The following is a 27,207-nucleotide window of genomic DNA, read 5'->3' as shown; positions in this document are numbered from 1 at the left end:
GAAAAGCAGTCGGCACACTTTGGATTTCACACATCCTCTTCTGTAAACAATGTTGGAACGGACTCCCATATACAGTATTTAATACTTTGAGAGAGAGATCCTTATGTGTACATTTCTTTAAGGATAAAAACTAAATTCTTGAATTGACCTAAGTATTCAGACTTTACTTTAGCTAAAGCTCCTTTGGCAGTGTTCTTGGGAATGATGCCACAAGCTTTGTACATCTGGATCTGAAAATACACTGCCATTCTCTTAAAATGCTCTCAGGCTGCTAGGTTAGATCAGGACAAGGTTAGATTTAGAATAAGTATAGTTGACAGACGTTTTCAAGGCCTTTCCCAGACAGGCGCATGAGGTCAGATCAGTTCTCTCATGGTGGTGCTTAAGGACAATCATAAAGTTGTCCTCAAGTCACTCTGCCGTTGTCTTGGCAGTGTGCCGCAGGTAATCTTGTTAAAAGGTGAACCTTTAGCACATTTTGTGGTTAAGTGCTCTGGACCACGTTTTGGACCAAGTGTGGACCTAGTTAGTGTCCTTGCCAGGGTTAAGAAAAGACCCCCACAGAGTGACACTGCTCAAAGTAGCTTTCTTTAGGCTTTGAAAAGCTCTTTAAGGCCACAGGATAGTAAGGCTTTTACCTCTTCTAATGAGGAGTGGCTTCCATCTGGCTACCAGTACTCTGCCATAAAGCTCAGATTCGTGGAATGCCTTAATGACACTTGACCTTTCAGAAATCTCTAGAGCTCCAGAGATCCTGCACACATGGAACTGTCACCCCTCTGCACACAAGACCTTTGGGGCTCTGTCAGTGACCATCAGGTTCTTAGTCATGTCTCTTACCAAGACATTTTCCTCCAAATTGCTATTTGGTTGGCCAGCCAGCCCTGGGATGACTTATCTCCTTCCATTCCAGAATGATGGAGACCCCTGTGCTCTTTGGAGATTTTTTTCAGTCTCCCCAGGATCTGAGCCTTGACAGTCCTGTCTGTGCTCTGAAGGCGGTTCTTTTGACTTCATGGCCTGGTTTTACTGTGCTATGCATCATCAGCTATGGAATCACATCCGCTTTATTGAATTTACCACAGATGGATTCCAATCAAGAAGAATCTCAGAATATGAAAAATGGAAGATCCTCCAAAACTAAAGTTGTTGTGTCGTAGCAAAAGGTCTGGAAATTTAAGTAAATGGAATATTTAAAAATAGAAGTTTAACATATCCAATAACAAAAATGGATTTGCACCTATTACTAAAATTTTCACCATTTCATTCTGAGGTATGACGACTGGAGGAATGCAGACTGATGAGATTAAACAAGAGAAGATAGCAAAATATGCTGCGGTCTGAAAATTCTCCCAATAAACTCACATATATTTGCAAGTGAACTGTGACATTTTAATGTCAAAACGCATTATTTAAAAAATATTTTAAAAAAATCTGTTATACATCCCGGTGGATATCTGTATCAATAGTATGTGTACCCTGCTAAATTAAGCATTTGCTAAAGCAACGGGATGAAAAGTCCAGAAAACAGCAGTTGGCGCCTCTAATCTCTCGGTATATTGAGGCATGACCATGCAGCCCAGGTGGTTGTAGAAATATTTGCAATTTATTCACAGTTCCTGTGCAGGTAGGTGCATGAAAAGGTTGAAACAAAGAATTTTAAATTTACCACAGACAACCAAATATAGACAAACAACCAAGTTAGAACCTGAAGCTGGTGTCCTGCTATAACCTCCGAGCAGCTGAGCAGCTAAGCTTAATGGTTTGAATGAAGGAATCTATTTTCGAAAGCGCTTGAACAGAGGATGGATATTCTTGTGTGCTGCTGCAGCTTTGCTGCCTCGACTCTGATATTCCATGTAGACGGTGTCGTCAGCGCCAGACATGGAGCTCATGGTTCCTGTTCTCCTTGAAAACTGATTAAAAAAGAGAGGGTCATCAAAATGAGATAGACCTGCTTGTTTTCTATAGATTTTTTTCCTCTCACAAAAGTCCTCACCTGCGGCCGTGCGCCCACCTCCCCTGCTACCACTTCCTCCTCAGCATCCAGGTCTGAAGCAGCGAGGACTTTTTGAAGTAGTTGCTGGTGTTCGTCTCTAGAGGAGAGCATCAGGTCTTCTTCCTCCATGCCTGCTAACTTTGTGATCACCTATTAAAAAAAAAAGTTGAGAAGGTGAATTAAAGCTATATTAAATTTATAAGTCATTCCAAGAGGAACACAATAATAGAGATGAAGCACTACATGTAGATAGACACACCTTAAAGCTGTATCCCTGGTCCACCAGGAAACGCTGCCTTTTTGTTGAGTAAGCCATCTCCTGCGTGTCCTGAGAGACCAGCGAATAGAAGTAGGCATTGTACTCTTCTGCCACCATTCCTATACAAACACGGGTGGAGTGAGAATCACAGGTTGGTTCCTTCTCAGACGCATGTAGACGAGGCTGTTACATCACCATCTTCTGCCACATGTGCTTTCATACCTTTCTTGGCTCGTAAAACTCTGCCAAGTCTCTGGGCCTCTTGTCTGCGTGATCCACCATGAGAGGAGATCTGAATCAAAACATTAGCTTCTGGCAAGTCAAACGAGGTGTCGCCCACCTGTTTTGTGAGGAGAAATTCAGCACACAGATGTGAAATAGGTCACCAAAGGCTCTTTATCGTAGAGGGCATTCGCCATCCAGGCACAGAAAAAAATTGCTCAAGTGTTCCATCTAGTGATCGAGGGGAGGAGGTGCATAATGGATGAAGGGATGCACTGATTGTTTCACCTTGGAGATAAAAATTGTGTTTATCTTGGGGTTGTGTTTGAAGTTCTGGAGAATTTGCATTCGTTCACCTTGGGATGTTGGACCATAGATAAAAGGCCTTGAAAAATGAACAGAATAAAAGAAGCAGGATTAAAATAACATGCAGGATTAAATGACTAAAATAGTACTCTTTAATGGAAAAAAATACATGCTTGTTGAGGCGAATGGCATATTCCTTTAAGGCGAACACATTGTCAGCAAAGACGATGATCTTGTCGTTGCGACGTTCGTGGAAACGAATGAGAAACTGGCAAGCACGGAACTTGTTCGGGTTCATCGTATACAGCAAGATCCGTTTCTTCGTCTTAATGGCCACATACTCCCTGTAAAACTCTGGAGTCATGGGACACCATACCTGAAACAAAAAACACATTCTGATCCGCTGCAATCACCGATATGACACTAAAACACATTGCACTGCAGAGACCTCATACATGAACGGACAACCAGGCAACATTGTGATAGAAATGTAGTTGATTTTTTAAATGTTTGTTATTTAAGTATTAATGATTTTGAATGCCAAGTGACAATTGATTTTATATAGATCACTGTAAATTGTCTCCTTTTTCTTTGTTTAACAAGCTCCAAAGCTGAGTGTAACATTTCAACACCCACCTCCGCACACTGTACTTTGGCAATGTATCCATTGTTCTGTAATTCCATCCAATTTGCCTCAAACAACTTCGGACCGATTAGAAAGTTGAGGTCCACAATCTTGTCATCTTCCCTGACCAGTGTGGCAGTGAGGCCCAGTTTGCAATGAGCCTGGACAATGGTCAGAACTCGCCGAAACATTTTGGCTACAGACAAAGGGAGAACCTGGGTCAGCATGAATTACCATCACTCCCATTATCCTATACCAGCACACATCTAGTAAAGAGCTCACCAGGAATAGTGTGCACCTCATCCAGGATCATCAGCCCCCATTCCTGGCTCCGCATCCATTCCATTACTCTCTCAGCCTCCCACGAACGCTTGGTGGTGTGACCCAGCATGGAATAGGTGCTGATGGCTACGGAGCAGCCGATGGGCTTGTCTTTAGCGTCAGAAGTGAAGCGGCAGATCTGAGAGTCATCAATAGTGGACCACATCTTGAACTGAGACTTCCACTGCTCCACTGACACCGAAGAGTTGCCCAACACCAGACAGCGTTTACGAACTGTGCACGCCGCCGTCACTCCCACCAAAGATTTACCCGCTCCTGGAGTGTACAACCAATGACCAATATTATATGGACTGGTAATATGCCGTCTTTACACAATGTTATAGAGCAGTCGTCTCACCACAGGGCAGCACAATGACTCCAGAGCGGGCACGGCCATTCCCAAACATCTTCCGCAGGCTCTTTTCCTGGTAGGGTCGCAGCACTGCAGTAGGCTTGAGGTCTATGTTTATATCTGGGTTAACGGAGTCATTGCGAAAGTCGTACTCTGCTAGAAGAGGGTATTCCAAGTGAATACACCGCTTCTGAAGCTCTTCGATCATCTCCTACACCAGAAAGGAGCAGAGTTGCTACGGGTGAAAGCAATTAAGTAATGAAAACCGAAGAAAAATCCAAATAATACCTGACGAATCTCAAAGGACACAGTCTGGGTCTCTTCCTCTTCCTCTTCGTCTTTATCCATCTGTTCATAGTAACTGAAGATGTCCTCTGGGACCTGCTGGGATGGCGTTTGACCATTGTTGGACTGTGAAGTGGAAGCATCTGCCTTGTCCTGCAAAGACTTTATGATCTGCAACAAGAAAAAACAATTGATTGGGAAAAAAAATGCTGAGCTGTGCTTCTTATCTTAAACTTCATCATCAGTTGCAAAAAGTGACACAGTGTGTTTATATGGTGCATGTGGTGAGGTTTCACAATGTTATTAATGAGCTAGCTCGAATCTCTACAGCCAAAATTAGGGTGAAAATATGATGAAAATAGAAAAAGTGTGTTGAAATGCATAGATCGTATTAAAAATAAACAATATCTTCAGAAGATTTAAAGTGAGAACAAAAAAGCATGCTGAAGGCATACTGCTGATTTGCTGTGGATGACTTCGGTAATGAGTTCAGTGTCCGCTCCATCATCCGTGCGTAGACGACATTCACGGATCACATTGTCTTGCAGAAGCCGCTGTATGACATCAGGGAAAGCGCTCTCCGCGAAATATCTGACGGTACAGAAGCAGTACAGCTTAAAAAGAGCAATAATGGCATGGTTAAATTCATTTCTCTTTACCGATTGTGCTTGAGAACCAACTTGACTTTTCCATAGCTCACTGTGCATAGCTGAAAGGGAGGGGAATAAAATAGGTGATGTTTTTCTTTATCTAAAATCATTTTTTAATTGTAATTATACATATTTTTTAAATTCAGACCTTAATGAACTGAACAATTCCCTCGGGCACAGAAGTCTTGCTGAGTTTCTGCAGGTATTCAACAATATCAGAGGTTTGCAGCCCTACGCTGACAGCAGCATAAAGGGAGTAGGCTGTCAACTTGTACTCGTGGATGTGGGTCGGCCTGCAGACGGGCTCTGCAATGGCTATCAAGAAATCTTGGGCATACTTATAAACTGGAGAGAAGGCTTCCAGGAAAATGTGGCCATCAGGTGCCTGGAAGAAGAACAAAAATAACAGGAGGAATTCAAGCTGCCTTTGCAATATCCTATAAAATCTGTTGGGGGGAATAAATGAACAGAAACAACAGAAATTCTAATGTCTTACCACCCAGAGGGGTCGTGAAGCATGATCATCCTTCATTTGCATCTGAGACCGGTAATCTTTGGCCCCATACTCATCCTGTTTGATGCCGGACTCATCCACTTGTTTCCCTGCAGCAGCAGGTACGGCTTCCCGAGACTCATTCCCCACATCATCTTCATCGTCTTCTTCCTCATTTACACGCTTCTTCGACCTCCTCTCTAAGGTGATGGGAAATGTTCTGTTAGTGACATAGTAAACTGAAGGTTTGTTGTTCAGACCGTTCATCTCACAACAAACTTGTCAATTAGAATATTCAAATTCAAAATGTATCTAGGACTTAGAATCACGCAATTTATAATCGACTCCTACTTTATGAGTTATAAGTCGTTCTTCACCTATATCCAATAGCTTAAAACAATGGAAAATTACCAGCTTTGCAAGCTACATGCTAAGATGGCTACGCATTTTGTAACAGACGCAATGTGAACCTGAACAAGCAACTCACCTCTATCTGATTTATCTTTTTTACCCATTTTGAGAAGGCTTCAGTGGGTACATTCGACTAGAAACATGCCAGGAATATGCTCCTAATCACAATGATGCCCTGTCGAACTAACTGACAGTTACAATGTACACTAACATATGAGGCAGAGCGTCAATCCATTTCCTGCCTTTACTTCAAAATAAACGGTGGTAAAAGCGCTGTGAGGTTAGGAAATGGTCTTGGAGCTAAGGTTAATATTAGCAGATACCAGTAGTATAATATATAGTCTAAGGCTATAGTAATGCGCGTTTACATAATTCAATATGTTGCTTTATAATCAAACCCGATTTTAGTTTGACGGTCATCAATTTAGTGAGCATAAGTGTTTCCGGGGTGAAAGGTCGTCTTTCTTCCGGGTTCCTTTTGTTTATGGTGCAACTTTTTGACGATAGACCGCAGCGTGATCAGGTTTTTTGGTTTTATTATGGAGTCACATGCCTTAATCGGACCGGCTCTACCTCCTATGTTTAAAAAGAAGGAGGATGATGAAGATTCTGAGGATGAAACAACATGTAAATACGAGAGAAACATCGATTGTTACAGACGTCATATAATTGTAGTCATCTTCCCATTGTACATCTCATTGTTTTTGGTGTTTTTATGTCATAGTCTCCGGTCCTGCTTTGCCTCCGGGTTATAAAAGGGCAGAACCGAGTTCGTCTGATGAAAATGAACCCGAGCTGTCCAGTAAAAGAGCAAAGACGACGCATACCCGTTCTGATAATTCTGCAGGAAAGTATGTTAATCTTTGATAAAAGTGTTTTATCAATCACCCCTATGAAAATGTAGTTGGAAAAATGTAGCAATGCTACAGATGCCATTAAAAATAACAAATTTTAAACAGGACAAAGGAACCAGAAAATGATGAGGATGATGGCTTTTTTGGACCAGCCCTGCCACCGGGATTTAAAAAACAGGAGAATTCACCAGATAGGCATGTGTTCTTATACAGGTTTTTTTTTTTTTTTTTTTAATTATGTGCGTTTTTATGTGCGTTCATATGTTTTGATTTTGTTGATAGTGGTTATTTTAGGTACAGGAAGCTGTGACCTTATCATGTTTCCCCAGGCAACCTTTACTGGGACCGGCGTTGCCTCCAGGGTTTTGTAGAGCACCATATGAAAATGATGCAGATAATGACGATGGAGATGCGGATGCTTTCCTTGGACCTGCCCTTCCTCCTGGTTACAAAGCTGATTCCTCCAGCAGTGAGGACGAGGATGTTATTGGGCCCATGCCTTCCAGAGGGCCTAATGAAGACACCTTGGCATTAGATTTTGAGCGCCGAGCACGAAGAATGAAAGAAAAGCTGACAGGAGAAGTCAGTTTTAACAACAACCTCTATTTTTTTTGTCAATGTAACCAGTTTGTCTATATGTTTTAATGATTTGCAATCTTTAAAATGGGAACGCATTAAAAACTAAATTTACTTTCTGTTTATTACCTTTTAAAAGAGTCCCTCCCCTGTTGAATTAATTTGTTGCTTTTTCTGATATGTACGGTAAATAAATAGGATGCTCCTGAGGTGCTGACACGAGACACGTGGATGACTGAGCTCCCACCTGAACTACAGCACATTGGTCTGGGGGCTCGAACATTCAAGAAGCGATCAGGCCCAGAGAACAAGGACCGCTCAATTTGGACGGATACTCCAGAAGACAGGGAGCGCAAAGCCAAGGTAGTTTTTAAAAAGGTGTTAATTTCTTAAATTTGATTTATGTCGTATATTTATACATTATCGTCTTGCTATATTATGACAATCTATAGGAACGACTTGAAAAGAAAGAGAAAGGTGAAGAGGAGAAACATGAGGCCCCTCAGCTCACTCAGAAGGACTTGGAAATGGCGGAGAAAGTTTCTAAATATAACGTAAGCTCTGTTTTCCAACATTCGTTTTGTGAATGTCACTTGGTTACACCAGCGGTCATTTGTGTTGAGCTTATTCTTAATACCCTTAAAACCTCTTAATCTTTGCCCTTCCTGCAATCAGGAGTCAAAACGTGCAGAGTCTCTGATGAATTTGCACGCCAAAAAAATGAAGGAAAAGGCAAAGGAGAAGGCAAACACACCAGTGGAGAGGAGGCCATTCGATCGTGATGAAGACCTGCAGGTGAATCGCTTCGATGAGGCGCAGAAGCAGCGGCTGCTAAAGAAGTCTCAGGAACTAAACACCAGGTTCTCTCACAGCAAGGACAAAATGTTTTTGTAACAGATACTCAGAAGTCCGGTTGCTCTCAACACTTTCCTACAAGCCTTGTACAGGATAAAATGTGGATGTTTCTGTCTGTTCATGTGTGTCACATTTGGATAAATGGATTTTACCTTAAATTGACTTTAACACTCTTTCATTTTATGGCACTGTGAGAACAAAAGGAGAGCGCTCGCTGAGGCTTTAGTTTTTACAGCAGCGATTACAATAGGGCTGTATTATTATAGGGATTCTACACAAAAAAGCCATCTAAAGTAATATTTTGTGACACTGAAACATGTTTGTTTTTTCCCCTCAATTTTCATAAATTGTCTTTTACTACTTAATACCTGATTTGATGAGCATAAACTGTGCATTACCATTGATTAGTACAAGTAAAATGAGAATTGTGTAAAATATTACATTATACATATAAGTGACATAAAATAAGTCCCAAATAAGTGATAATTGAGTCATAAACGCCACTGTTTTAGAAGACTGGCTGCAGACTGAGTGTTTTAAAAGGTGTTGCTCATTATGGACTGTATATAAAAACCCTTTGTAGTGAAGGTTTGCACACACGTACTTCTGAAATGCATTATTCTAATTTGAATTTTTTGCTCTGTGATATTTCAAATGTAAATTAAACTCTTTTTTATACAACTGTATTATTGCCTTTGATAGGAAGTTACAGGGATGAATATTCCAGTATATATAGAGGGGAAATGTATGGCCTTAGAATATATAGTGGGTTTTTCAAAACACCCCCCCAAATAAACAATGCAACTACAAAGGGGAGAAATGTCTTTGGGGATATGGGTGAGGTTAATGTTGGCACTGAGCTTATCTTCAGGGCCACAGTGATACACCCCCTGCCAAAAGCATTTGAAAAGACTGTTGGGAACACAATAAAGCTAATTTCTCATGACCATTGGCGTTATTGATGCAAGGGCAAGTAATATATTGGATTCCATTACAGTACAAAACCACAGTTTCAATTTCTTCCTACTTCAATCTGCACCATGTATTGAACAAGAAGCCAGATCAACTTCCAGTATGGCATGTTAGTGGCAGAATACATTGCAATTCAAGGGCTCAAATTTATATGAGGTGCAGCAGTATTTATCCCATGTAGGGAAATATTCAGGACAGAGTATCAGACACTTCAGGGGATTGGCGATAAGGAAATAACACCCTCACTGCATATGAGAGTTTTGGAGCACTGCGAAGCAAACTTTCTGGTAACTCTTCATACATGTCTCAAACATACACTATACAAAACAATTTGTAAACACCCAAATATAGCCTAAATTTGGAGCAGATTGTTAGTCACTAAGGAAGGCAAACAGATTATTTATTGTAAACAGATTTCCTGGGAAAAGCACAAACCCTGACTAATCTACCCAAAGTTTGTGCTTTTCCCAGGAAACCTGTTAACAATACATATAATTTAATGGGGCTCTATGCTTGGTTTTGTTTTGTGCTTACCTTTCATACTTGAGTCCACGTGGTGGCGGTATTGTGCCACTAAGCTGGTTCGCCAACCCCCATCATTCGTTAAAGAAGAAGAAAAAGCAGCCTCAACAGCAGAAGCAGAATAATACTTATTATTATTATTAGATTTATCATTATTACGGAGACACACGCTTCGTGGCATTATTTGCTAACGTTACCATCACTCGGAGGGTTGCAAAAACAGCTTTTAGAAATCATGTCTGAAAAGGATATGGATTTAACTGGCGCCAAGCAGAACACAGGCGTTTGGCTCGTAAAGGTCTGTAGGCTGCTTTAATGTTTAGTCTCAAACAAAGATAAATCTGAAGGCTTTCTACTTTATCCCGTATTGTTACGATGGTGTTGCTAATGTTACACTCTAGTAGTGAACATTGATTAATGCGCATTGACGGCTTAAATCTACAAACCTCTAGGACCTGTAGTTGAGTCCGGAGTCCGTTATCCTGTTGTAAACAACATGCTTTCTGAATTCATATCTATTGTTTGGAGTAAAAACTGGACTTTTGTCATTCCTTTTCTCCTCCCCAGGTCCCCAAATATCTTTCTCAGCAATGGGAGAAGGCGACAGGAAGAGGAGAAGTCGGGAAGCTCCAAATCTGCAAGTATGTGACACTAGAATATGGATGCAGCTCTTTGTATTTTGCTTTAAACTTTTTAAAATAGGGTGTTACACAGTAGCCAGTCTCACAGCCAGTAAAAAGCTACATCTTGTGTGAGCTGATGAAGTTTAGTTTTAGGTGCGTCATAACCTCAGGCAGAAGAAAACTCTTAAGCTTGTCAAATATATTAATCCAAATTTTTCTCCTTTTTTTTAACTTATTAGGAAGGGAAGTCAAGGGAAACCAGAGGTAAGATGCAGAAACAAGATCGATTCATCTCTGTATTATTCATTCATACGTATTAACATTTGATGTACCATTGATTAAAATGTTGCTGCCTTTGCTCATCATTTTTCAGCAGCAGTTTCCCCCTTATTTATTTAGCCACATTTGTGTTTCTTTATATGTCCATATTTCTGTTATTTTAGGCAATTTCATTTATTTGTAGCTTACACACATTTAAGTCAAAGTCAGCAAAGTTTCATTAGTCTTATAAAATTCCATTAAATTGTTACATCCACATAAAACATGTTTAAAAATGTAAATAGATTAGTGACTCTCTGCAAGTCCCATCATGTTGTCTGACAGAATCATTCTCTCTGCAGGTGTCTTTCAATTTAAACGAGGAGCTGACGGTGATCGAAGGCTTGGAAAAGAAGACCGTGTCTGCGCCGCACGAGCACAAATTCACCATGCAGTCAGTGGGAGGCCAGATACTGGCAGTCTTCACTGAGACCACATCAGGTAATTTTCAGTTTTCATCAGCCAGGCATCGGCTTTGGACACCTCTGCCACAATCCATATATTCTGTCTCTTTTGTGAATTACCTGTTTGGGCCGGAGCCCAAAGGTAATTGCTGCGGTTCAGGTGGTGGAAGCTCCAGTCGCTCTGCTTTCTTTTTAATATAGCTCGCTGTCCTCATGCACATTTGCTTGTCTGTGCTGTTTTGTTCTGTATGCTGTGAGAGCATCCACATTTTTTACACAAATGATGTACAAAACCACCTTTGCGAGGGGAAATTAGGATCTGTGTTTATTTATATGTCCTATTTACACATCTGGTTTGGTGCCCGTGAAAGTGTCTCTGCAGTGTGGGTAATTGTTTAGGTATAATGTTCCCATTTTGGCATCAATTCAACGCAGAGCAGGTCGGTATCAACACAAATCATTCCTGAATTTGCTGTTGATTCGGCTTTGTGCAGGTGCTCTTTTGGTTTGGTTTGAAATTTGCCTGTGCTGTGTTCTCTCTCTGAGTGCTGGTGAGCTGGTGTGTTACTCTGCTTATCCAGGCAGTGTGTGTCAGCAGGGCTGCACAAGTACTACAGCTACATGGATTCATGCTTTGGTAATACACAGCGCAGTTTACTGTCGCGGTGCCGTGTTAAGATGATGAGTTGGTAATTGTGCAGCCCTGTCACGGGTGTGTATCTGTGCCCGCTCTTATACAGGCATGCCTGCTTTGCTCAGACACACACTTGTGCTTGTGAGATTTACGCAAATCAACTCCACTCGTCAGCTTTTGTGCGCCACTATAACCCTGCGTGTGGTTGTGATTGTTTGCCCCCCCCACCGTCCTTTCTTCCATCCCCTGTATTTTCATGCTTACCATCCCTCCCTGTAGGCCAATCAGAAGACAGATCTGATGGCAGCAGCTCAGGTTCGGGGGCAGGGGCAGGTCCAGGTGAGTCTTCTGTTCTGTCAGCAACAGACGCGCCGGGCGCCTGTTTTTCTTGATGAATGGTCGCAGGAGTAACGACCGAACACGTTCACCGTGCTGTCAGTGGGAGTTTGGAGATCGGGTCAGCTGATGTGGAGCGTCTGAAGTCCGTTTGAACCATGTTTAACGGGGAAGGGGGGGGGTCTGTGTTGGAGACAGTCACTATGGTGGCGGCACCAAATTGGTTTGTAAATGAAGACCCTGTGTTTTTTCTCCATTTATAACTCTTTAATAATGGTGAAACAAATGCTATATTTTGTTAGGACAACCCATTTTCATTGACTTCACGAGCAAAGATAGATACTAAATGAATCTGAATTCTTCTTATTTTAAAGCCTGAACTAAGTCTTGTGTTGGTTTTATCTAATTTATTATGAATGATCAGTAAAAATGTATAGGCCTTTAACCACATTTTTCTTTTTCTAGATAAACTAGCCTTAGAGGGGATGGTTGTGCAGAGAGCGGACTGCAGACCTGCAGTTAATGAAAACTATATGAGGCTGAAAAGGTATTTATTAATAAGACATATTTCTGTTTTGTGTTCCATTTTCTGGAAAATCTTATGAATTTGTCATTTTTTTATGTGCGTCTCGACAGGCTACAAATTGAAGAGTCCTCCAAACCGACCAGGCTGTCACAACAGATACAAAATCCTGTAACCAACTACAAACCCGTGGCCAACCATTCATACAACGTAAGAAAGCTTAGCATTAATCCATACAAATCAGTCTACAGCAGCTACTGCAGGAGACTCGCAGCTAACACATCGGTTTCCAGCCTCGCGATGCCGGACTCGTCATCCCTTTTATTTTTTTCTCTTCTGCAGCTGGAGTATGAGAAGAAGAAGAAGGAGGAGGGCAAGAGAGCGAGAGCCGACAAACAGCAGGTCCTGGACATGTTGTTCTCTGCCTTTGAGAAGCACCAGTACTATAATATCAAAGACCTGGTGGACATCACCAAACAGCCTGTGGTAAGACTGCCTGGCACCATCCACCCAAACTAAAAATATTGAAAACATGGCTCAATACCTCCTTTTTTTCCTTCTTCCCAGATTTACTTGAAGGAAATTCTGCGGGATATTGGCCACTACAACATCAAAGGAACTCACAAGAATACCTGGGAGCTGAGGCCAGAATACAGACATTACCAAGGAGAGGAGAAGACAGATGGATAGCCCTTTTCATTTAAATTAGACAAAGAAGTGATATTTTAGAATCCTTGAACTAGAAATTGATGCTTATTCCAGTTTTGTTATAGTATTTTGTCATTTTAACAAAGCATCACATTATAAATTTAACTGGTCTGAGAGTCATTTTCACTATAATTTTTATTGTCTTCAAGTGAAATAAAGGAAGTTTTATACCTAGTGAACAGGCATTGCTGTATTTCTCTGGGAAATCTGAAATTAAAGGGACACTGAGACAAGACAGCACTCCGTTATGAATTACAAATCTAGCGTGAATAGTGACAACAGGCAAGGAATAAAATTTAAAGTACAACTTCAGGCAATAGCGCTTCTCATTTAGTCTTTCTGAATACTGCCCTCTAGTGGAGAGTAGTTGACAGAACTACTAGTGGGAGAGAACAGGATGGGAGCCTGCCAGCTCTACATATAAAAAGGTACATTGTGGGTTTCTTTTAAGGCTTAAAAGAGATCATAGAACAGTGAAGAGTTTGAAACTTTAGCATAATCTGAGTCAAGGCATCAAAATACAGAATAGGTGGTGTTATGCAATGATGTCCCCGATCTAAAATGTACTGTAAAAACACAGCCGCATCCTCAGTTTTGCATTTTTTTCACCCAACATTGACTCAAATTAAGCTGTTATTTAAAAAAAATTTGGTTTTTGTTGGGTTAAGAGCCCAATGTGGATATTTTAAAGATGATATTGAAGATGTTCATCAATTTCTACTGATGTCAGTAGGCAATCTGAAAAATGAGCCAAAGTGTTCACATTTGGGTGTTGCATTTGTCAGGCTTCTATAGACAAGAGCAGACAATATGACTTTAGAGGTAAAATATTTATTAAGACATTTATATCAGGTTTGACAAATCCCACTTGAAGATTCCCAACCTCATAATATCTAAAAACATTGTCTCCAGGTAAAAATGTTGCTCCGCTGGTCACATTTCCGTTTATTCTGCATATCTGAAAGAGAGAGTAGTGATGAAGACAATCTGGCACTGTGGAATAAACTTCAAGCTTGCACGAATCAAATCCAAGCGTGACCCTGAAATACATGTTCTCCTCAATTCAATCTCCTCTGCTACATATAGAAGCAGTTAGAAAGCGCAAGGAAAGCTCATTCTCGCATCTTTATGCAAACCCAGAAGCCAGTGGATGCTTCGGGTCTATCAGTGGATGCAAAGAAACCGCAACAATGATGTTTCCGAGCGTTACCTGGCTGCAGTCATGGCTGCGCCTGGATCGTCAGCTTCTTTGCTCAAGGTCAACTTGAAGGACTGAAAAGAAAACGCAACTTTTAGCACCCTTAATTTTGAGGACGTGCATCGTTCAACATGTCGTCCCCTATTCAATCCGAGACGCCATGGAACGGGGCGGGCAGAAAGCGCGGGGACGTTTAATATGGCATCTCAAATGTAAAACCCAGGTCCTCAGACAGTACAGAGCCCAGGCTGTCAAAGATGCACCTTGTGAGCAGGCTTAAGGCCGTACTTTGGAAAATCCCCAAGCCCTCGATTTATTGTACATACGTTTCGGAGGACTGGATACAAATGGTAGCTTCTATCACGCTTCCTCGGGCCTGTTTCCGTCAGCCATCAGTTGGCCGTGGCAGATGAGCGACAAATGTTCCCAGGACACTGGGATGTTTTCACCAAGCTCATCTTTCAGGGAGCTCCTTCACACGTGGCCCAACATCTGCTGTAAGAAAGTGTTGCAAATACAATCCCTGAAGTTTCATGATTAAATCTAGTATCCTACTTAAATGCACAAGACAAAGTCTATTTGGAACAAAGTAAAAGTGGTTAACTTTTACTGACAGTGTTCAGTGAGACCATGATTAGCTAAAAACTCTGAGGGAAAATTTTGAATAACCTTTACCCATTAGTGGGAGGGTGCCTGATCTTTCATATAGTGTATAATTCTATATTTATATACATGTTCAGTAGACTTGCAAGTAGACTTGAATGTGAAGCAAGCAGACAACCTTAGGAACAAAGAACACCGGTCTATTTTTTATTAAATCAAAGCGGTTCTGGTTGTGATTTGTGGAAGACTGTGTGAAGATCAACAGGAAAATATCAATGGAATATTCAAAGGCATGAATTTACACAGGCAGAAATCAAAAATACACGTTGCAACGTAAATTTGCAAAGTCTCGAAACGCCTGTGCCACGATGACCAAGCTAACCTAGCAAAGAGCAACCACTTCCGGTTACGCTTGAAGGCCTCGTGAACGGTTTTTTAATCAATAATACAACTTCGAGTGTTTGCGATTGTACCCTAAATTATTCGTCGTCTTTATATCTAAACAGTAGTGTCATTTCGAAAATAATAGGACAACTACTCAATTAGCGAAGCCCAATAGGACCGTTACGTTTAGATTACACGTGTTCGCCGGATACAGTTTGCTTCTAAAAGCTCACTTTTGATTGTCCTTAATTAGCATTAATACTTACAGTACATTCGGGCAAAGCAAATGAGTGGATAGCTGGCGTGGTTGCTCATTTGAGACTGCAGATTGTTGCCCACTCCTTGACCCTGCAGCGACGGCTCGCTGTGAATGAAAAGACCTCTCGGAACGGGGCTCCTACATTAAATACCTATCCGGTTCCGGGGTGACTCGATTACGCCCCCTTGAGGACAAAAAATGAGGCTTATTTTAGTCTGCCACTCTCTAGTGTTCACGTGGTTATTTATTTATTTATTTATTTATTTATTTATTATTTATTTATTTATTTATTTATTTATTTACTTACTTACTTACTTACTTACTTACTTACCAACGGTGACTGCAGTGGATTTATTTACAATATGGTTACAGTAGGGAGATATTACTCTATCTCATGTGCCACATACGGTTGTTTTATGTCCTATTCTAAATTTTAATTGCCCAGTTTGTATACTTAAACGTATTTGTATTGTTGAAAATGGCAGTATGCATCATATTGTATGAAATTATATAATAACGGACCGTTACTTACTACTAGATGGGATTAAACGTCAAAAGACGAAGCGCACATCAAATGTGATGCATAAGGGAATCACGCGTGTGCACGATGCGCAGCCTCGACATTTTCTTTCTACCAGAGTGACGGAGTGCGGCACTTCTTAATTGGACTCCGTCTGTGGAAGTGGGTTTCTTCCACATTTCAGTGGAAATCGGTGGATTTCTACGAAGCCAAACCAACATAGAAGAAGGCTGAAATACAGGTACCTTTAGACTAAATTCCGAAGATGGCAACGTGTTTTTATTAGATTTTTATCTTAGGTATAGTACCCTTTGGTAAAGATTGAATCAGTTGTTATAATAATGTAATAAGAACATTAACACAAGTTTCCCCATTTACCAAGTAAGCGTTTACGTGTAACCTTTTTTTTTTTTTTTTTTAAATCTAACTGGCATTTTATGGGTCTTGGATAGGCAGGATTCCAGCCATGTTCAGGGCAGTGTTTGGAAACAAGAAGGGGGGAGGAGGAAGACAAGATGGAAAGCACAAGAAGCATGCAGGTAAGAGAAATGAAATTTGCATTTGTAAGGAATCTGGCACATCAGCTTGGTGATAAATAGTCATTGCGCATCTTGTTTTAGGCTTGGTGAATTTACCACATGAAATAAGACTAATTAAAATGCACAGCTGTATGTACTTCCGACACTTCCTGACTGTGATATTCAGGCTCTCTTCTCTTGGGTGATTTAAGTAGAGCCGTTTCAATTAGCCCAATTCATCAGCACGTTCTGTCCTTCATGCAATGTCCCGCTGCTTGCATTTAAAGTGTGTCAGGAGGAGTTAAAGAGAGTTAGGCAAACACTGTGACCTACTAAATACAGACTGAATTTAGAAAGGTTTTCTGAGCGGGTTGCAGAAAAACAAAATCAACCTGCTGGCTGCCTTTGTTGAAACCAGTGTAGATGTTGCCTTTGTAATATTTTGCCGCTGAAACGGCCTCTCTGCATGCAGTGCAGAGATCTTTGGACTGTGCAGTTGGAATAGATGAACATAAGTGGAGCTCAGTATTAGAGCAACCATGCTGCCCATTAATATTTAATCATTTGCTGCTCCGGGTAGGAAGAACAGAGAGGGAGACAGAGAAATGTGTCACTCTCATTAAACTGATAAAGTGTGTTTTCACTGGATAGATCGGGTCATTTGTGGGCTCATTGTGGGTTGTGTCAACACAACAGACCTACTGAGCTTTGTGGAATAAAGCATAAATGTGTGAACGTACATTATAACAAGCCCTTTAAAATTCATACATGCAGTGGTCCTTTAGGTCTTTCTATTGCTCATGGAATTAAAAATACAGACTTATTTCAGGTCAGATGTAACAATTCCGCTATTGCAGTCTGCTGTGACCAATTTAAATTGCAATGTGTCAGTTATCACCACATTCATGTTCTGTTTACCAAGAGCACTTGTTTTCCCCTCACATGCTTCAGTGGTGGGGGTAGGCAGTGGTGCGCGCCCGTCATGTTTCCAAGAGCATGGCTATCCAGAGGGTCCGGGAAAGATGATGAGACTGACCAAGGGAGTGTCCATTTCTTTGCCTTCCTCCCCTCTCCTCCCACGCCAGGCTGACATCATCCCCTCCCAGTCATGCATCAGGTTCACAGGTGGGTGAAACTGAGAGAAGAAAAACACAAACAACGTCTCATTAGGAGCATCTGACAATGACGAGAAGAAGCTGCACCTTGGGGAGTAGCAGCAGAAATGCCAGCAGAAGGCTTTCATGGTTTCCCTTGATAAGTGGAGAGCTTCTGTGCATTCAGCTGTTCCATGCATGTGACCGCAAGTACAAGAGGGTACAGACTGAGCGCCCCCCCCAGGGGTCCGAAGCCAAGTGACAGATTGTGAGAGTAAATGATTAAACAAGATAACTTAGGGCTAAAAACCCCAGTCAGGTGGGTCGATTTGTGCCAGTTTGGAAGCATGAAGTCCGATGGAAGACACGTGTTCCACGCCATTCTGTCATGTATTCAGTCCACTTTGCATTAGAATCTGATGACACTCTCCCCAGAGGTTCTCTGTGTGTCCAATACTATTTGACTATGAGGAGAAATGTTGTGCAAACGTGAACAAGGAGATCACCCAGCAAAGGCACACGGTTTTCCCCTGCCATCGCCTCTATCCATCTCGGCTCTTCCTTCATTTGCCGTGACAGCATCACAGCTCTGTAATTAAGAGAAAGGCAATATTCTTAGTAACCATGTCTTCACTTTTTAATGGATGCCACCACTTGCTGTGCATGCCTGCAGAACTGACTTCATCAAATTATAGACCTGTGGTCATGAAAATCTCCAGCGATCAGCCCACATTCACCACACACAATCAAGAGCACTCAGACCTTAAATGACATTTCACAAATTAGACGATAATATTTATTCGGTAATTTATCGGTTTAATGCCATATGATTGCAGCCTTTTTTTCCTTTCCTCCATACTTCACCATAATTTTAGGCATGCTATAAGCCTAATATGCTTGTTAGCAGGTTAGATAAAAGGAATCTCTTGAAATGTGTTTACCGTATATCATTTAAAAGTTAAGCTCTTCAACTGTCCTACAGCTCAGAAATCAACCAAGTATTTTAGAAGTGGTAGCTGTTATAGCAGCATATGATATCAAATTTGATGAGTTTCACCATTTCTAAAGTAGAAAACGTTTCAATCTTTTGTCTTGCTTTGTCAAAAAGATGCATTTGGTTTGATCGACAGGCCTCAACGTGACCACTAGGTGGCAGTACCCGCTGCAAGAACGACCCATTCAGAAAAAAAGTGCTAAACTCCGGGCCACGCATGAGTGCTTTGTGTCTTTTCGTTGCCATACAAGCACGACGCGAAATACAGCAGAAAGTAACAGAATACCCACTGTCAAACATGGACGTACTGTCAAGCATCCATGCTTGTAGTTACTGCGCACAGTGAAACACTAAGACTGTGGTTCTCTGATTTTCCAATGGAACTATATATATGTACTGTATGTGTGAGTGTGTGTGTGTGTGTGTGTGTATATTTCCCTCTTGTAGAATCTGCACTTGCAACAGCCATCAGATGTTGTTGCATAAATTTAGACACACCCACACACATCCCTACAAGTGAACCACTGTGGCTGCAAAATGAATAAATAACACAAACACATATTAGTAATGTCAATATATTATGGACAAATCCCTGTACTGTTTGATATTTGTCATGCATGACTCTCACTCGGTACATACTGCTCTATACTCCTGGGAGACAATTCAAATTCTGCACCACAGATCTCATCTAGGGAAGCTTAATCTCTCTCTCTCTCTCTCTCTCTCCGTATGTGTGTGTCTCTCTCTCACTTTCTTTCATATCCCTCCCTATCTCCACCCTCTCTCTCTCTCTCCCTCTCTGCTTTCTCTCCCTCCCTGCCTCCTCTCCCTCCTTCTTTGCTGTGGCCAAAGGACGGGTGAGGAGGCTGGAGTATGTGGACGGCTCCATCAGTCCGAGAGAACCTCCTGCCTTTGCCTCGTGTTGTGGCAGGACAGACTGCAGAGGTGAGAGCAAGAGTGTGTGTGCGAGCATGCATTTGTGTGTGTGTGTGTGTGGAGGAGGGGTGTTGGGGTTTAGGGTGTGAACGCTTTGCTGTCATGTCAGTGTTTCCAGGTATCGACCGGGAGGAGCTGGATGAGGATGAATGGGATGGCAGAGGCGATGATGTGAATGGCTGATGATTGGGGGCGAAAGTGTGTGAGTGTGTCTTTAATTGGCTCTTAAATGCTGTTTTACCCTTGCAAGTTTCCACCATGCTGGACGGAGGAAGGACTAGTTCCTTTGCATTTGCTCTTGAGTCTCTGCTTTGATTCCTGTTGGTGTTGTTAACAGGTAGCGTTGTGTTGAAACGTTGATGGGGGACATATACCCACCCCTCAGCCAGATTTCTTCATCCTCTGACCAGAGGACTGCCCTAAGGCTAAACAGATTTTATGAGGCATCTTTCATCCCGGTTGCCAGGCACCTCTCAGCTTCCTGTTTCCAATAGCAACAGCTAGGTGGTTTGATGAATAGTGCTGGACATTCAGTGTGTCCTCACGTTACTCCAGATTAGATGCCTGTGCTTTGCTGACTAAATGTAAAGTTCCATTCCATCAGAGTCCTTTTCCAAGATCCATATTATTGGCATATTGACGACAGTAATCAGTGGGTTGCTTTGTGGAACCAAACTTGCCGGGCTCCTCCTTTAAGCTCGTTTTAAGGAGGTTTGATGTGCGATATGTTGGAGAACATGAGCAAACGAGGGAGAACGAGAGCCAGTGGAGGGAGTGTGAAAATGAATGTGATGTCAAAACGAAAAGATGTTTGTGAGGAGGAGTGATCTGTTCCTGTAATCTGTGATGTCCTGTCATGCTGTTAATATGCCCACTCAGTATGCATGTTACTCAGCTGATAACAGCACATAGGTGGAGCGTGAGAACAGAGGAATGCAGCGCTCAGAGTTTGTGAACAATCCCAAAGCTCTGCTCTGCAGAGGCGAGCGTGGACCACGGAGGGGCGGCGGCATGGAGGTCAAAGCATGGGGGAGTCTTAAACATTGACAACACACGGCCCGAGTCAAGCCAATCGCTCCAGGAAGGACGAGGCTGAGGTGCTCCTTCGTTCAGCTCGACGCCAAGCTCATTGAAATTCACAGCCCGTCTCCTCGCCGAGGACACCTGGCAGGCGTTTGCATGGGCGAACTCACAACCTCGCACAACCTCTCGCTGCCGCCTCAGTCGAGGAGAAGATAGCTGCAGTCTGCACGTTCAGAATCAGGACAGCTGGGGCCGAGCTGACCTGCGAATGCAGACATTTCTCTCAGTCCACTAGAGATGCCGCTGCTGGGTGGGGAACCTGCTGAAACCAGAGCACCGCTGACATGGAGGTGTCATTTGACCTGCTGTGTGTCTGCTTATTAATCCGTTTGTGCGTCTCCCCCAGATTTCCACGTGGAGCCCCAACTGGGCTCCTCCCTTTCTACCCAGGAACTGATGACCAGACTAGGTTTCTTACTGGGAGACGTAACAACTGGCACAGCTAGCTCGCCTATGGAGGACAGGAGGGACAAAAAGGTAAGATGAAGTCATTGGTAATAAAGCTTTATGTATTTGAACATAACCCCAGTGAGGACACGGATCATGTGCCATGAAGGGTTATATATCGGGAGATAAAAGAAAATTCCAAGTCATAAAAGTAGAAGAAACACATCTTAGAACCTAATTACTCATGCCTTGGTGGCGCCATTACTTTATCCTCCCCGTATGGCGGTCTCACCTTCCTCATCTGTACTTGCGTTGCTCAGGCTTGGCCCATTTTTTCAGCCTGATTCCACCACCTGAGCTCTAGATTCAGTCAGTTACACAGAGAACACGGCTCGTGTGAGGAATGTGGGTTGTCCTGGCTAAGATAGATGAGGCTCTGGTGTGGAGGGAATAACAGAGAGCTGCTTCAGCCCTCCTCTGCCCCGAGCCTGTGCAGCTTCTGCAGAAATGTAGAAATGTTGATGAGCATGCCTCAATTTTGGATTGACTATTTAAAAAAAAAAAAAAGATTGGTATAGATTGTGTGTTTGTATTTTCTCATTGGGAATTTCATTGAGTTTTTTTAAATTTAGGATTACAATCGTATCATACTCTATTTTCTGTTTTCCAAGCATGCCCTATTCATAGCTATTTAGATGTAAAAAGCCACTTCACACACTCTTACACACTCACATCGCTCAGTAACTGCACCTTCATCTGTGATTTCCCATCTACTGGATCTTTCATGCATCCTGGATCTGTAATTTAAACATGTGCCTTCAGTCAGGCAATGTGACGTTTTCCGTTCAATGGGTTTTCCTTACATCTGTACATCCTGTCGCCTGTGAAACGTTCTGTTTAATCTCTGTGAAATCAGCCCCGTGTGGAGAACACAAAAAAAAGGAACGCGAGCAGAGTGAGTTTCCCCATCAGTGTCTGATCAGCAAGTTTGGTGCCACATTTCTGCCATCCTCATGGATTAAAAAAAAACAAAAAATGTGAAAAACGACAGCCTAGATGAAAATAACTAGAATTATCATTTCATCTCCCGTCTGTGCGCACATGAAGGCAAACACTGTCATTTGGATTGGAGTGTGTAATGAAGGGCGGCAGCGCTGGCATTCAAATAAAGACAGATGACACATTTCTACTTGCTTCCACTGTACCTGCACTGCTAATGTCAGATTTCCAGATAAATGGAGAGCAGCTAAACTCACCTCCAGACCAGGTGTCTGCCAGTGTGCCCAAAAAAAAAAGCCAGCCTGAAATCGTTTTCTTTTCCTTCACACTCATACACACAAACTGCGGCATCACACAAAGAGAAAGGAAGAGCAGCAGGGCCGAGCATCCCAGTAACAGGCCCGGTCAGACCTCCTACAGCCCACCACCAAGTGGCAATTGTGTGTGACTGTTATTGTCCTTCTATTTGTACAATCTCATGACAGCTAGAGAATATCAGCACATCAGAAGAGCATGCTTCGTTTTCACCATCTTTTTTCTTCCTGCAGTGGATCAGACAGCTGGAGTTCCAGCTTTTTCATATAACGCTGCTCTCTGCTTTTAGTGTGACACCTCTGCTCTGGGGGGGAGTCCCAGCTCCACTCTCACCTGCAGTACGGCCTCTCCCTGCTCAGAGAGCCCCTCTTCCACCCTAAACACCACCACTGGAGCTCAGGCTTCGACCCAGCCTTTGACCCTGCCTTCGCCACACATCAGCGGCATCACCAGCCCCATCGGGACCCTCTCCAGCCCCGTGTCCAGCCCTGCTCCTTGTGCTGCATCCAGGAGCAGTCCCGGACTCCCCTCTCAAAGCCCCACCTCCACTCTAGAGAGCAAGGACAGTGGCATCATCGGTGAGAGTTACTTCTGCTTGTATGCTGAAAATTAAGCATCTTTATTTTCACCCACCTGGTGAATTATGTAGAAATTAGAATTATGTAGAAAAAATCTGACAGAAGTAATCAAACACTTATATAAAATATAAATATATCAAAGCCAACAAGGAGCCGGTGACCTTTAAGAGCACGGATATCTGATTGACGATGCTACAACGCCACACCTTCCAGAGAGGTGACAGGGTGCTACATGCCACATCACTTACATGTTCTTCTGCCCCTCAGCAAGGTTCCTCACATCGCCTCTGCCACTTTAGCCCCGAGGCTTCAGCTCCCTTCTGTCAAATCTAGGACACTGCTGTCTTTGTTGCTCATGGGCCCGATTCTCCTAAAATAGGACATTTGTCCCTCCGCAAATAGATGTTTTTATTTATAGTTAAATGCAAAAAAAAAAAAGACGTGAAGCAAAGGGCACACCAATACCAGTAAAGCTGTTTGATAAGTTTGAGTGTAAAGCCGATTAAACGGCTGTAATTTACAGATGATGAAGTGGGAATAAACCGTATTTCTGAGAAATTCATAATGCAAGGCTGGGAACTGCATGCCATATGTTCAGTGTTTTCATTTATTTATTTATTTTTTTCAATCTAACACATATTTTCTTGATGCGCTTCAGCTACCATCACAAGCTCCTCTGAGAATGAGGAGCGCAGCGCCTCCAGTGAGGTTCTGACTAAGGATGAAGGCCTGGGAGGCGGCGTCGGTGCAATGGGCCATGCAGGCGAGGACGGCCAACCTGGGCCCAGCAAGGACGGTCAGACCGCCCAGCCAGATGAGGCCTTACAGAGGAGTGACATCATGGAGCCCAGGACTCCGCCGGCGCCCAAAAGACCCCTCCCACCAACTCACCTACACAGCTTATCGTCACTTGCGATGCCTCGTCCGAATTCTGTGGCAGGTAGGTTCACCACTTCAACTGTAGCCGAGTAACCTTTCATGGGAAAAAAAAGTGAAATATGTTATTTGATATAAAAATGTACTTAAATTTTAAAAGTATCCAGTGATAAAATCTAATTGAAAGTCTAAAGTTGGACTTTAAAGACTCTCAACGACAATGTGCTGGTGAAGGTTAATTTAATGCTTACAAGTGACCCACCAGCACATCTATATTCCAGGAAGTGACAGCTGTAAGCCACGGGCTGGTTGCCAAAATATCAAAACAAACACCCCAAAAAACCCCAAACCCAATGCGTCAAGTCTACAGTTGCATTTTCAATGGCTTACACCAGTGTGGGGGAATGCATTAATCAGCGAGCTATTGAGCGACTCGCTGGAGCTGCCATTATTTTCCTGATAAGGTAGGTTGATGAGATTATGAATGTGGCAGCTGTGACCCGCACGATCAATCAATGCACAGATAAATGACTGAATGACAAACTCAATTGACTTTCTGCCTCGCCACCCTTCAAAACCTGCCCGTGCCGCACGGAGCGGCACCTGCAGAGGCTCGGAATTAAACTTGGTTGCACCGTGTGTTGGTGCTCTACTTTAGCGCCCCCAACCCCCAACCCCCACCCCCAGCCTGGACGCACACGCTGAGCAACAGCAGCTAAATGTCCTGGAAGCCCTCCAGTTGTCCAAAGCAAAAGGGGGGGAAAAAAAGCCCCGCCCATCCCATTCCCCCTTCCCTTCGCAGTCACGATCCTTGCTGGTGCGCTCGGCTGTTTTTCATCCCTCAGATGGAGAGGGTCCCCCGAGGAGTGGATCCACAGCAATGCCTGCCAGTTTCCTCCGTCAGCTGGCGCTTCGCTTTAGACACTCCTGATGAAATCCAGAATACAGATGAAGGGATCCACGCTGGAACGTAGCCACCAGGAATTTTACTTTGCATTCATGAACCATTAGGTGATGGAGTGTAAAGCGCAGCTGTTGTGTGTTTTTGTAATGGATACAACGCTATCACGTTAAGGGGAGAGATGAGCTCCGCCTAAGAATAAGAGCAGTGGAGGCTTTCTAAAGACATGCTTTAGCACTTTATTTTAATTTCATCCACCCGCTGCTGCTTTCGAACATGTCTGATGTATAATGGATAGAAGCTGTAGCCCAGCGAGCTGCGCGTGCAGAGCACTAATGTTAACAGCGTTGGAACATGTAATGAAAACGAACACAGGATGTGTTGATTAAAATCTGGGCATCGCTCGCATTATTAATGTGCAATCCACCAAACGGCATGCTTAATTATGCACATCTCTGAGGGTGATTCGAAAGGCTCAAGCATTGAATCTAGTGTGCGTGTGTGTGATTGTGGAATGGAGTTAAAGGCTGGTTGTTGCGAGCAGATAAATACAATATTATCGGGACAAGACAGGTTGAAGTGTCACTGCACATCACCCCCGTTCATCAGCCCCCTCATGGGAAGAAGGGGCTATTTTGGGCTCTGAGCGTCGTGCAAAACAATTACTGTTAAAGGAAAGCTTGTCAACATAGGTGTGCTGTTCCAGACAAAGTTCTGCTCATCATCTTGTTGCTGTTACAGAACAATAGAGCACATTATTATTAGTATTACACTAGTTATCTAGGAGATTATTTGCCTCACTCTCTAAAGAACGTATGACTTCGGGAAGATATAAATAATGAACCTGATATGTTTTTCACAATGGTGACAGCTGGGGGTTGAATTATGTCTCACTCAGCTGGAGGAAAGGAAGATAAATGATGTCCATGTGGTTATTTGTCTATTTTTTTGGATGGTAGGTAGTAAACCGCAAGAATCTCCCCATTTTTTGTCGTATATTCAGGTGTGAACAAGAAAGAGCCTCATGAATCAAAGGAGTCGTCCTCTCGAAGGAGTAGAAACCTCCGGAATTTTCAGCCCATTATTTGGAACGTTTAATTCTTCTGTATAATTAGATCTAATAATAACTAGCTTTGCAAATCCTCCTACCAAAGAATTGCTTTAATTTTAATCTAATTATGTTTCTGTCTCATCTGATTTCAGACCCCATTGATCAATTAGTGCATCATAATTGCAGAATCCATACAGTATTTATGCAAATGATTTATAATCACTTTAATGATTGTGCACGTCAGATGAAGTCAGTCACTGCTGAATGGCTGTGCACGTCAAAAGGTGTCTGTTAAAAAGTGTTCATTCACATTTATTAATAATAAAATTCAATAACACCGATTAATAAACCCCCTATTTAAACTCCTCATTTTCTCTGAAATCTGAGCATTAAAAGGCCACAGATGAGGTTATTTTCATTATATTTGTGTTTATTGTATCATGAATTCTTAATATAATTTATTAGATTTCTTACACAGCGGACTTTTAAGTGCAAATGCCAGCAAGGACATAACAAACACCACAAAATTCCTTTAAAAAAAATCCTATATCCCAATTAACCACAAAAGGGAAAAAAACAAACAAAAAAAGAACTTGTGTGTACATTCTTAGCGTCCGTCTACACTAACAAGCTGCACAATATGATTTTATAATCAATTCAATCAGATAAAACAGCTATAATTGTATTGTGATTGTAATTTTTTTGGATCGATTCAGTCTACTTCCCTAAATGTGAGACACTTTTGGATTGACCTGCATGATTAAAGCCTTGTGTGGTCCACGTTGTTGAGGATGCTGTGGGCAGGTGCAGGTGCTGATGATGGGCTGTGGGATGCTCGTCGGAGGGGCATCCGTGGCGAGGAAGATGGAGGCAGGCGGTGAGCCGATACGGCTGCTGGTAGACGCTCTGGTGGTCACAGCAGACGGCTTTAGACCTAAAATCAAGCTGGGGGAGAAAAAAAAAACAGAGCAACCCTGTTTTTGACTCAGTCAGTGTACGCTCGGTCCACTCAGCCATTTGGCCTGGCTCGCTTTAGTCAGCAATCTTTCTCATCCCACTCCACACCTCCTTCACACTCTTCTGCCGCTCGCTGTTCCTCGTCCTCTCACTGTGGATGTTCTTTCACTCCTCAGACCTTTAGTTCGACTCTGGCTCCACAGTTCCCACTAACCCCCAGTTTGTAGAAAGGATTTCACCGGGCCTGGCTTGCTGACGATCTATTTGATTTGATCTTAACTGTAGCATTCAGATGTGGACTGATTT

At 42.6% G+C, this 27,207-nt stretch overlaps 5 protein-coding genes and 1 non-coding gene across 13 annotated transcripts in view; 3 read left to right on the top strand and 3 right to left on the bottom strand.

Moving 5' to 3' along the window:
- Positions 1-1,584: 1,584 nt before the first annotated feature.
- Positions 1,585-6,179, bottom strand: ercc3 (excision repair cross-complementation group 3). The gene is made up of 15 exons (XM_057020195.1): positions 6,000-6,179; positions 5,516-5,712; positions 5,168-5,404; positions 5,029-5,078; positions 4,825-4,960; positions 4,373-4,540; positions 4,091-4,295; positions 3,694-4,008; positions 3,423-3,607; positions 2,960-3,162; positions 2,769-2,865; positions 2,481-2,598; positions 2,259-2,377; positions 2,000-2,149; positions 1,585-1,916 (listed from the first exon to the last, which is right to left on the bottom strand). The coding sequence occupies exons 1-15, from the start codon at positions 6,025-6,027 to the stop codon at positions 1,779-1,781; spliced, it is 2,346 nt and encodes a 781-aa protein (XP_056876175.1). The 5' UTR covers positions 6,028-6,179; the 3' UTR covers positions 1,585-1,778.
- A 200-nt stretch (positions 6,180-6,379) lies between these two features.
- gpalpp1 (GPALPP motifs containing 1) lies at positions 6,380-8,889 on the top strand. Of its 2 annotated transcripts, XM_057020217.1 has the most exons (7): positions 6,380-6,550; positions 6,648-6,774; positions 6,883-6,972; positions 7,107-7,359; positions 7,552-7,716; positions 7,806-7,907; positions 8,029-8,889. In XM_057020217.1, exons 1-7 carry the CDS (start codon positions 6,463-6,465, stop codon positions 8,245-8,247), a joined length of 1,044 nt encoding a protein of 347 aa, XP_056876197.1. In that variant the 5' UTR covers positions 6,380-6,462; the 3' UTR covers positions 8,248-8,889. The 2 variants fall into 2 exon arrangements, with proteins under 2 accessions (XP_056876197.1, XP_056876203.1); XM_057020223.1 differs by lacking the exon at positions 6,883-6,972.
- Positions 8,890-9,752: 863 nt separating this feature from the next.
- LOC130514733 (general transcription factor IIF subunit 2-like) lies at positions 9,753-13,427 on the top strand. Of its 2 annotated transcripts, XM_057014507.1 has the most exons (9): positions 9,753-10,000; positions 10,270-10,343; positions 10,565-10,589; positions 10,946-11,084; positions 11,961-12,020; positions 12,483-12,564; positions 12,654-12,750; positions 12,883-13,026; positions 13,108-13,427. In XM_057014507.1, exons 1-9 carry the CDS (start codon positions 9,938-9,940, stop codon positions 13,228-13,230), a joined length of 807 nt encoding a protein of 268 aa, XP_056870487.1. In that variant the 5' UTR covers positions 9,753-9,937; the 3' UTR covers positions 13,231-13,427. The 2 variants fall into 2 exon arrangements, with proteins under 2 accessions (XP_056870487.1, XP_056870494.1); XM_057014514.1 differs by lacking the exon at positions 11,961-12,020.
- A 632-nt stretch (positions 13,428-14,059) lies between these two features.
- Positions 14,060-27,207, bottom strand: part of wdsub1 (WD repeat, sterile alpha motif and U-box domain containing 1) — a 36,786-nt gene continuing 23,638 nt past the window's right edge. For 3 of the 5 annotated variants that reach the window (XR_008947041.1, XR_008947043.1, XR_008947045.1), the window contains exons 13-17: positions 24,008-24,089; positions 15,700-17,865; positions 14,773-14,941; positions 14,459-14,520; positions 14,060-14,206 (exon numbers count right to left, since the gene is read on the bottom strand). The gene's annotated coding sequence lies outside the window, so the exon portion shown is untranslated. Of the gene's footprint in view, positions 14,207-14,458; positions 14,521-14,772; positions 14,942-15,699; positions 17,866-24,007; positions 24,090-26,353; positions 26,890-27,207 lie in introns of those variants that run through there. The other 2 variants (XR_008947046.1, XM_057014496.1) reach the window with 2 other exon arrangements.
- On the bottom strand, positions 14,296-14,425 carry LOC130521956 (small nucleolar RNA SNORA31). The gene has a single exon (XR_008949505.1). It is a non-coding gene; the product is annotated as a small nucleolar RNA SNORA31 (small nucleolar RNA).
- LOC130514693 (protein TANC1-like) overlaps positions 16,336-27,207 on the top strand; it is a 27,708-nt gene continuing 16,836 nt past the window's right edge. Inside the window, exons 1-7 of one of the 2 annotated variants that reach the window (XM_057014444.1) lie at positions 16,336-16,453; positions 16,665-16,751; positions 17,682-17,855; positions 19,671-19,763; positions 21,184-21,314; positions 22,828-23,116; positions 23,775-24,056. In XM_057014444.1, the coding sequence (XP_056870424.1) occupies positions 16,679-16,751; positions 17,682-17,855; positions 19,671-19,763; positions 21,184-21,314; positions 22,828-23,116; positions 23,775-24,056 (1,042 nt within the window). In that variant the 5' untranslated portion in view covers positions 16,336-16,453; positions 16,665-16,678. Of the gene's footprint in view, positions 16,454-16,664; positions 16,752-17,681; positions 17,856-19,670; positions 19,764-19,863; positions 21,088-21,183; positions 21,315-22,827; positions 23,117-23,774; positions 24,057-27,207 lie in introns of those variants that run through there. The other variant, XM_057014453.1, reaches the window with a different exon arrangement.

The sequence above is a fragment of the Takifugu flavidus genome, chromosome 2 (genome assembly GCF_003711565.1).
Source record: "Takifugu flavidus isolate HTHZ2018 chromosome 2, ASM371156v2, whole genome shotgun sequence".
Lineage (NCBI taxonomy): Eukaryota > Metazoa > Chordata > Actinopteri > Tetraodontiformes > Tetraodontidae > Takifugu > Takifugu flavidus.
This window is presented reverse-complemented; position numbering and strand designations above follow the sequence as displayed.

Coding starts and splice junctions, on each gene's coding strand:
- ercc3 (XM_057020195.1), bottom strand. CDS start 6,027: ATGGGTAAAAAAGATAAATCAGATAGAG. Junction 3,163..3,422: donor CCAAAGTACAGTGTGCGGAG/GTGGGTGTTGAA, acceptor TTTTTGTTTCAG/GTATGGTGTCCCATGACTCC. Junction 2,599..2,768: donor ACACAATTTTTATCTCCAAG/GTGAAACAATCA, acceptor CTCACAAAACAG/GTGGGCGACACCTCGTTTGA.
- gpalpp1 (XM_057020217.1), top strand. CDS start 6,463: ATGGAGTCACATGCCTTAATCGGACCGGCTCTACCTCCTATGTTTAAA. Junction 7,717..7,805: donor ACAGGGAGCGCAAAGCCAAG/GTAGTTTTTAAA, acceptor GACAATCTATAG/GAACGACTTGAAAAGAAAGA. Junction 7,908..8,028: donor AGAAAGTTTCTAAATATAAC/GTAAGCTCTGTT, acceptor TCCTGCAATCAG/GAGTCAAAACGTGCAGAGTC.
- LOC130514733 (XM_057014507.1), top strand. CDS start 9,938: ATGTCTGAAAAGGATATGGATTTAACTGGCGCCAAGCAGAACACAGGC. Junction 10,001..10,269: donor CAGGCGTTTGGCTCGTAAAG/GTCTGTAGGCTG, acceptor TCTCCTCCCCAG/GTCCCCAAATATCTTTCTCA. Junction 11,085..11,960: donor CTTCACTGAGACCACATCAG/GTAATTTTCAGT, acceptor CCCTCCCTGTAG/GCCAATCAGAAGACAGATCT.